The sequence below is a fragment of the Poecilia reticulata genome, chromosome 7 (assembly GCF_904066995.2).
Source record: "Poecilia reticulata chromosome 7, P_reticulata-male-v2, whole genome shotgun sequence".
Classification (NCBI taxonomy): Eukaryota; Metazoa; Chordata; class Actinopteri; order Cyprinodontiformes; family Poeciliidae; genus Poecilia; species Poecilia reticulata.
Window position 1 is genome coordinate 14872638 of NC_088836.1, and position 9517 is coordinate 14882154.

Sequence of the window (9517 nt, forward strand, 5' to 3'; positions counted from 1 at the left end):
TCACAGCAAATTAACAAACAGTGAACACAACTGTTCCAAAATACACTAAATACTGAGTGTGTTTTAGAAATAATATTTATACCAGGTATCACTATATCACTACTACAAATTAATAATGCACATTGGTTGCAGCATCATTTTAATTTAATGGCACCTAATGATTGGCAAATGTAGCACCATCCAGTGGTAGGTAGGGGTACTGCACCTAGATACGTCCCCTGTAGTCATGTGTCACGCAGCTGCGCACCTCCTCCCAGCTGCCGTTGTTTCATTTGCGCCATTTTGTCCGCTCACTTTGTTGATTGGGTTTTAGCGAGCTGTACTGGAGCCAATCAGAGGGAAACCGGACAGTGAAGATACGGTAAGGGAGCCACGATTGAAGGCATTGGTAGTTGTCAGCACGGATTGGTTTGTCATGGACCAACCAAATTACTAACCCTGCTTAATGCAAGAAAAAAATTAAATTTGAGAGTAATTTTGACCGCTGTGTCCGAGGACTTGTTTAGCCACAAAGACCTTCGTCTTCTCGTTCGGTGTTAGGCTACTGGGGGGAAAAAACATGAGCTCCCTGCTGCACTAATGTTAGCCTTTGTGCTAAAATGAGTGTTAAACAACGCGGCGTTTGCTAATAAAGCCGTAAACTCATCAGCGGATGAGTATGCCAGCTAATGTGTAGTTACAGTTTGAAACAAGCAAAACGCCCGACTTTCCCCTTGAAGATAGCGAGCATCCATTTTGTGCTTTCTAGAATTTACCATCATGCTCACAGCTAGCTCTCATAGCCTTATTAGCCCCATATTATTACATCAGTGAATAAAACACGGATAAATGTTGCCCTTCTTGTTCTTCTATGTTGTTCCAGATACAAAAAATTTGTTTTATAATACATTGCTGAATTTATTTAAGATATGTAGGCGTTGCGTGTTTAAAATTGAAGCAACAAAAACACGGCAAAAATAAAAGAAAATAAAGAAAGACGTATTTTACGAGATAATAATCAGCAAAGACAGTCATGTTTGTTTGGTACAATATCTGCTGGCAATATGTATTTTTTTAAAAATATGCGAATGTATTAATAACTGTGTAACTGTACATGCCTTTGTCTCAGGAGGATTGATCATATTAAAGCATGGAGCAGTACACCACTGCCACCACTACGACAGGGGAGCAGATTGTTGTGCAGACTGCTAATGGACAGATCCAGCAGCAGGTGAGACCACACTTTGAGCAGTTTATTTAACATTGCTTTATTTCTTTTAATCACATTTTATTTTCTAAAGCAGCCAGATTAAAGGAGCCCTCAAGGAAGTCACATTTATTTTTCTGATATTTATCAACAAGCCCAAGGTTACTTCAACCAGTGTGACATTTTAATGTTTTCGCTTTTGTTTTCTGGCAGGAAATAATGAAAGCACATAACAAAGTGCAGGAAAACATCCCATTTTTCAAAGGTTATGTGATTGAGTTAGTTGATTTATGATGGTCTAAATTTGTTTTTTGGTTGTTTTTTTAAACTCTTCTTTCTTGTTTGCCCTGCATCTTGCTTTCCTCAGCCATTTTGTTTTTTGTTATTCACCATTGTCAATTTTTCAAAAAACTTACCTGAATATAATCATTTCAAATGAATACAAAATATATAATTTTCAGCATATGGCTAAAATATATCTTTTAATATTTTTACTTTGTAAAAATACACTTCTGTAAGGTTTGCACAATATCAGGAATTATTTTTGATCCTGTTGCTCAAAATGGTGATGACATAACTTAATTAATTAATCCACATTTTCTGACTCTTTTCTGCTTTTACCGTCTCTCAATGTCTTCACCTCTCTCTCAACAAGCTGCAGTTTTAATGTAGCAAATAAATTGATTATTTTATTACACACAGTAATATTGCAATTACTACTGCAATTTGACATATTATGCAGTTCTAATTTTAGTATTTAATGCCGTGTTTACACATATTCATGGTTCTTTCAGTACTAGTTGTTGTCCGTTATCTTGATACAACGATCAAATTGTTCTGATCTGGATTCTGGGTTAGTTTGATTCGTCTGTTAATTCGTCAGTCCATTTTATTTTTATTCCTGTGTGTCACTGGTTTGTTTCTTGTCACTTCCATTTTGGACCACTGCGTTTATTAACCGATGCCTATTGGCTGTTGAATATTTCTGGATATTTTATATTATACAATCCCCAGAACCAGTGACTAGTTCTATTTTGGTTGGAAAATGACAACATGACAAATTACGACCAATGATCCAAGCAGGAGTGACACCCTGCTTTATAAACAATTCGTCGGTCACAGAACCACATTTCCTTACCGGGTACAACCATTGGTTGTTTGGGAACAAAATGTTCCCAGGCTTTGGGAACATAATGTTCCCAAAGCCTTGTGAAGTGATGTAAGGTCAGTTTTAAATGTTACATGGAAGGCTGTTCCTTGTTGTAAAACTGACCAAAACTTTGTCATGGTTTTCATTTATATTTAGTTGATTATTACAAAATATTTTCTTTTATGTCTAAGGCTTGCTGTAATGTGGAACTTCTGTGTTTTATCCCATTAACCTAATCTTTACAGATTTTTTAAAATCACTTTAACTGTTTTTGATGACTAGCTTTTTAAAACAGTGTTGATAGCTTTGTTTTTCTATAGATTCTATAGACCTTTATCTTTATCAAGTGACCTAATCAAGTGACTTATGTCCTGAAGTGATCAGTTTGATTCTGATATGAGTCGCTGCTGGTACCTGATTTCTACAGGATCCTCTCAGAGCTGGTGGATACAATGTGGATGATTTTTTTGAAAACATTGTACCAAAAACTATCCAGTCTGCAGAAAAATACTCAGGCGGCTTGAGAGCTTTTTCTCAAAACAGTAATTAAAATATAAAGCCGCAAGGCTCGAGATAATGCAGACAAAACGTCTTGTTGTCCTTGATTGTCCTTTAATTATTTCCATCCAGAAGACAAAGATGACTGAAGTATCAATCGGCGAAGGTATGAGTAATTTTGGGCTTTACCGTACTTGTCTGAGAGTGTAACGTCCTGCCTTGCCTGCAGACACAAGGCACAGTGACGGCTGTGCAGCTGCAAGCAGAGGCGCCGGGCCAGCAGGTGCAGACACTCCAGGTAGTGGTGTCACAGCCGCCCTGTCACTGCGGTAACGCTTCGATAAGTGACCAGTTTGCATGCCGTACCCAGGGCTGTTCTCATGACCTGTCTGTCGCGTTTTGAACCATCGTCTTTCTTGTCCCGCCTCCAGCATTTCCTGCAACTACCTGTACTGCATGTTCCTCAGCACATTGTGTTGTGTTTGCCAGCCTGCAGTGTGTGTGCGACTTTCCTCCAATGGCTGTGAAAGGAAAGAAAAAAAAAACAGAAAACGGGTCATTGTGTTTTGTCTAAGTTGTGTTTTCTCTGCTTTAAAAAAAAAAAAAAAAAACAAGTTCAAAATGTTCTTGTTTTTTTCGATGTACTGTTGGAAGCACGAGTAATGTGAACTTTATGGAGTTCAGCATTGAAAAGGATGCATCCACTGCCACTGCTGCCAGCTGCATCTCATTCATAGCTGTAATGATGATGTCGTCTCTGTAATGTTTCTTTTTTTTTTTTTTTGCATTATAACTGATGAATTCTCTCAGGCTTTTTCCTTTGAGACTTATTTTACTTCCACAAGATGCATTTTATACAAGTTAAGAGTTTATAAGTTCATCCTTATCAGTCGCACACATATTCTCTTACACTTTCTCCCCAAGTTTGGCATAGCTGAGCTGTATTTTACTTGCATGCAGCCCTTCATGTCCCATGTGGGCGCTGACGGGTCACACCGCGTCGGGGCCACTTTAATAGCTTTGTATTCCTCTCTGCAGGTGCAGGGGCAGCCCCTAATGGTACAGGTGAGCGGTGGACAGCTCATCACATCATCAGGCCAGCCCATCATGGTGCAAGCCATGTCAGGGAGTCAAGGGCAGACCATAATGCAGGTTCCTGTGTCTGGAGCTCAAGGTCTGCAGCAGGTAAAAGACGAGTGTCCGTGAAGATCCGTGATTAGATTTAACAGTCGTAGACTGTAACGTCGCATGTTGCCCACATTTATAGCGATCATAACATTTTTGTCTCGGTTTTATTATGGCATTGATGATCAATTACAATGCATTTAATTGTCTCCTTAGATCCAGCTGGTGCAGCCTGGTCAGATACAGCTGCAAGGTGGTCAGACTCTGCAGCTCCAGGGCCAGCAGGGTCAGCCCCAACAAATCATCATCCAGCAGCCCCAGACGGCCATCACTGCTGGACAGAACCAGGTCATTCATTTTGACAGTCTTCAGCATCATTGACCTTCTGTTGTACCACAGAAGACAGAAGCTAGCAGCCTCTGCTTTCTGGTTTTGCTCCTGCAGAAACGGAAAGTGGCAACGACAGTTGGATTTTTTTAAATCCAGCTGTTAACATTTCAAACTTTTCACTCACTCTGGCGTCTCAGTAAATGGATTTTACTCTATAGAAACATCATGACAGAACATTTTAGCTGTTCTGGTCGTGTAAACCGTTAAAATCTTTATGTATCACTGGTCCCCTGCCCTGGAGCATTCACAAATATGACTTATCCTTTAAAAACACATTTCAGTTACTAAACTGCTAGATAATTCCCTCCAGAGGGTAAAAATGAGTACATGGAGTCTATATTTTCTAATATCTCTTCTTTATGCTGTAAATCAGAGCCAGCAGATCAGCGTACAGGGTCAACAGGTGGCACAGACAGCTGACGGGCAGACCATCGTCTACCAGCCCGTCAATGCAGATGGCTCTGTTCTACAGCAGGGTACATTTCTTTCTTCTCTTTTGTTGTTGTTGTTGTAGTGTGTAAACTTCATAAGCATATTTATTTATTTTTAGCTGCGAGTCTGAACAATGTCGGTGCTAATTATTTCTCTCCAGGAATGATCACAATCCCCGCTGCCAGCTTGGCAGGTGCTCAGATAGTGCAAGCAACAGGGGGCGCCAACACCAACACTACCAACAGCGGCCAAGGCACTGTGACCGTCACCCTGCCTGTCTCCGGCAACATGGTCAATGCAGGTGGAATGGTCATGGTAAGACCCTGTGCAGAGGTACTCAGCATCTTTATTTATTTTTTCCTGTCTTTTTACATCTACACTGACACATGGGTGCAGAGTTTGGGGAAAACAAGAACCAACAGTAGCCAATTTCTGGTTTTGTCACAGAGGTCGTTTTGATCATTTCAGTGTTGTCTGAATATGTTAAGTTATGCTCTCATGAGTCATCACACCTGCTATGTGTTTCCTCTAGCATTTCCATAATTAATGTTCATAAGACTAATAGATTTTAATCAATTTTAATTTGTCATGGTCCACCTTTTGGGGCTTTTGTTGATTTGCAAAATTATTTGACTGACTCTGTGTGAAAGCGGCAATCGGGTCTGAGTCGTCCCTCTGTTAAAACTAAGTACTTAAACTGAGAACGTCCGTTTAGTTGCAAAAGGTGTGGATGTGAAGTGTTGTATGGTAACATACCGTGACTGATTTATGCATCTGCATACTTTTAAGTCTTAAACATGGTAAATGTCTCTGAGTACTTTGTTCATGTTTCTTTTCCTGCGTTTATCAGATGGTGCCGGGTGGAGGCGGCGTTCCCACAATGCAGCGTATCCCCCTCCCGGGAGCCGAAATGCTGGAGGAAGAGCCTTTGTACGTCAACGCCAAACAATACCATCGTATTCTGAAGCGAAGGCAAGCCCGGGCCAAACTGGAGGCCGAGGGCAAGATCCCCAAGGAGAGGAGGGTAAGCAGTGCTTGTTTCCCTTAGAGAAAAACTACAATAAACTGCCTTTACTGATGGTCGTCAGTAAGGCTCTTGAATAAGCTGTCTATCTAGTAACTTGTACTTGTGTGAAAATGGCTCAAATATTAAATCTGCAGTGGAAAAAAGTGGAACTGTTTTTGAACTGGACTAATTTATTTTGGCTACTGTTTCCACCTTGGTTGGTTTTTCACATCCCCAGCCAGGACGGTTGGAAGTTGTTGCAGTATGACAAAACGAGTAAAAAATACCACAGTTTCACAGTGTAGTAGCAATGTTTAGGTAGTGTTACGTCTGTTTAAGTGCATCAGAGGGAAAGTGTAATGTTGCCATAGGACTGTGTGTGTACTTGTTCATATTGTCTGTTTAGGATCTTTTTTGGTATAATCACTTGTCTTCTGAAGTCCAACATGCCTTATAGGGATCTGATCTTAATACATTGGACCCGTATTTATAAGCATAGGGCTCAGAGGCATGGAGCCAATTAACTTGAGAGAATGCCATTTATTCTTAATATAAATATAAACTTTGCAGCATGTGTGGGTTTTTCTCTTTTTCCTTCAAAACAAATAAACACAAACTATAAAACTTTATTATGAACATGATGAGAATCTTGCTGTTTTTACATCATGGAAAAAAGTAAAGAAAACTTCTGGTGCTGGGGTATGACCTTCTGCTATCTAGTAGTAATACATAAGGGAATAAATCAATTAATTAAAATTTTTCGTACATTTTTAAAATTAATTTCCTTGTCTCCTGCAGAAATATCTACACGAGTCTCGTCACCGTCATGCTATGCAGCGTAAGCGTGGAGACGGAGGGCGGTTCTTTTCCCCTAAAGAAAAGGAGGAGGCGGCGGCTTTAGGCCTATCGCAAGTAAGAAGTTATGATGGGGGCGGAAAAGACAAGCCCCAAAGTTGCAACCTGTCTGTCATACTTTTTTAAGCTTTCATAATGGATGAGTAATTTCATATTTGAGATGCACGCATGTTCCAAGGCATGTGTGAAAACTCTGGGAAATCGTGGAATTCTATTTTGTACTTTTCCAAGTCTGGATAAGGATGGAGAGACAAAAACTGAGCATGGAAAAATGCAATTACTACAATTAATTTCTTATTTTATCATTGAAGAGATAAGCTTCAGAATTTTTACTGAGAGCTTCTTACGTTGACCTTTAGTCACATTCCAACTGATTGTCTGTTTTAAGATGGAAACAGAACCCGTGATTAAACCGTGCTTTTCGAAAACAGAATTGTAAAAGGGTCATTTCGTTGACATTTTTATTTATGTTTTTTTTTTTTTGGCTTCCCTGTGAAGTACAAGGTTTAAAAGTAAACCTGATGTTTTTAAAGATTTTGAAATTGTTTCTTGTTTAGCAAAGCGCTAACATTTGGGTGAATTTTACAGATAAAACGAGACAAATCTGATGTTGTTATTTACTGTATTAAATGCATGTGTTCTGGTTTTGTCGACATGTTAGATTTTAAAATAGTGCTTATCTAATTACAAGGGGAAGTGGTGCTTTACCACATTGCCAAATCCAACATCAGCATAGGTTTGCAGTTGAGTTCTTCCTCAAATGCACAGTTCCAAAAAAGACTATGTACAATTGTGTCTAGACCTACAACTGATTATCTACATATTGGAATTATCTCTGTACTTGTATGACATTTTCTTGAATATGTTCATCTAAACATCCGTGCCACACACATACGTACAAAAAAAAAAAGAATTTGTCAGCAAAAGTATGAAATGAAGACATTTAAAGTTGGCAGGAAGCCTTGTTAAAACTTCTCGTAATAAACGGTTGCTCTTTTCGCAGCAGGAAATCGCCCCGGCAGCATCTGATGAGACAGTGACTCAGATGATCAGAGTGTCATAGCGTTTTCCCTGACATCATGACCTGCCTGTGACTCTTCAACCCAGCTGACCATCCGACACACTCTTCTGTAGTCCTCAACACACCCAGCAGCGCTTTCACTGTGGCGTTTTCTTTTCTCTCTCAACTTTTTTGACTGGTCTTCCAGGGAGCTGGCTGTGCCACAGCTGAGCCAGGAGACTTCTCTGGTCTTCTTCATTAAAATGGAGGATGTTATCATGTTGGCTGAGCCCAGTTTTGTTTTGTTTTTCTGTTTTAAGATATTTTTTCGTCAACTCATCACACAGAGGGGGGGGGGGAAGACAGTCACAAAGCCATACACTCAGACTCTGGTCTGTTGACAATTTGTTGATCTGTCTCCAGTTGGCACTTTTTTTTTTTTCTTTAATGGTACCTTTTTTTTTTGTTTTCTGACGCATTTGTTACTTTATGTTACCCTGCTGTTTTGTATCATTGATTCCTCCTTTACATAAAAATGTAATTATTTAAATCCGTGTACTTTTTGGACTTGCCTGATGGCTGCATAGTACATGGTGCTCCAGAAATGTGATAGTAATGTGAAGACATTGTATAAAAGGACTATTGTTCTGTGGATGCATTTTATACAATTTATAGTTGGACTTTGTGTTTTGCTGGGGGGAAAAAAAGCAATTCTTTGTAATACACACTTCATTCATGTATAGTTGAGAACTTTTCATCTGTAAGTCCACCTAGGTGTTTTTTTTTCTTTGTAGATAGAGATTTTTATCCATCAGCATCTGTCAATGTCAATATTTTTTTTATAAATTGTGAAAAGGACATTGTCTTCATAAAAACATGCCAATTAAAATTTTATTAAGAAATGAGATACTTTGTTTCATTACTTAAGAACTAATTAGGAAAGCCCATGGAGTCTTAACTGGGGCAGACGTTTATTTTTTTTCTTTTTTTTTTAGCTGAACCAAATACAGTGCCTTGTAAAATTATTCAAAATTCTGAACCCTTGTAACATTACAACCACAAACTTTAATGTGTTTTATTGGAATATTGTGTGATGGCGCACAATGGCATGTACATATAAAGTAAAATTAAATAGACATATTTTCAGTCTTTATTAAAAACTGAACGCATTGCCTGCAATTTATAATCAATGTTTAAATCTGCTTCAGATATTTCACTTGTGAATCTGTACATCAGTCTCTAGCTTTTGCCATCTCTCGTAGTTTTTCTTCGGTTTGTGCTGTATTTAGCTCAGTTTATATTCAATCTCCTGTGACCAGCTTCCCTGTCCAGCATTCACACAGCATGATGCTGCCACTACTGTGCCCCGGGATTTGGGGTGATAATTGGAAGTGGCAGTTAGTTGCACTGGATTTTATAAATGATTATAAAAACAAAAAGGGTACTTAATTCTTTCAGAAATTTTATTAAGAAAAATAAAGGAAAGTTGTACTTTTTTTTCCACTTTACAAATTTATTCAAATTTTTGACAGACAGTCCATTCATGTCAAGAAAATACACTGTAACTTGCAGCAGTAACTTGCAAATAAATGTGAGATGGAAAATAATATGATTTATAATAGTAGGACTTTATTTGCACCTGGTTGTGTAATGAATTTACATCGTTCCCTTCTTTCCAAGACATGTGACCCCAAAGCCTTTTGGCCTCAATACATTATTTTTTCTAGAGGTACAGTGGCTTCTGCAGAAAGTTTTTCAAAGGGATGTACGATGGGGGGGAACTTATAATTCTGGAGTGACACACTATGAGCCAGGTTTTCTTTAGTTTGATTAGGATGCTGTCATATAGGTTGGAGGGAGACCCCTACTGTTGCT

The 9517-nt window shown here is 38.8% G+C and overlaps 1 protein-coding gene across 7 annotated transcripts; it reads left to right on the forward strand.

The window, feature by feature from the left end:
* Positions 1–213: 213 nt before the first annotated feature.
* Positions 214–8547, forward strand: nfyal (nuclear transcription factor Y, alpha, like). 7 transcript variants are annotated; one of them, XM_017305961.2, is made up of 10 exons: positions 214–361; positions 1109–1210; positions 3064–3135; positions 3873–4019; positions 4176–4307; positions 4723–4825; positions 4942–5114; positions 5632–5805; positions 6586–6699; positions 7646–8547. In XM_017305961.2, the coding sequence occupies exons 2-10, from the start codon at positions 1130–1132 to the stop codon at positions 7703–7705; spliced, it is 1056 nt and encodes a 351-aa protein (XP_017161450.1). In that variant the 5' UTR covers positions 214–361; positions 1109–1129; the 3' UTR covers positions 7706–8547. The 7 variants fall into 7 exon arrangements, with proteins under 7 accessions (XP_017161450.1, XP_008411511.1, XP_017161451.1 ...); XM_008413289.3 differs by having other exon boundaries at positions 7649–8547; XM_017305962.2 differs by having other exon boundaries at positions 3064–3132.
* Positions 8548–9517: the final 970 nt, after the last annotated feature.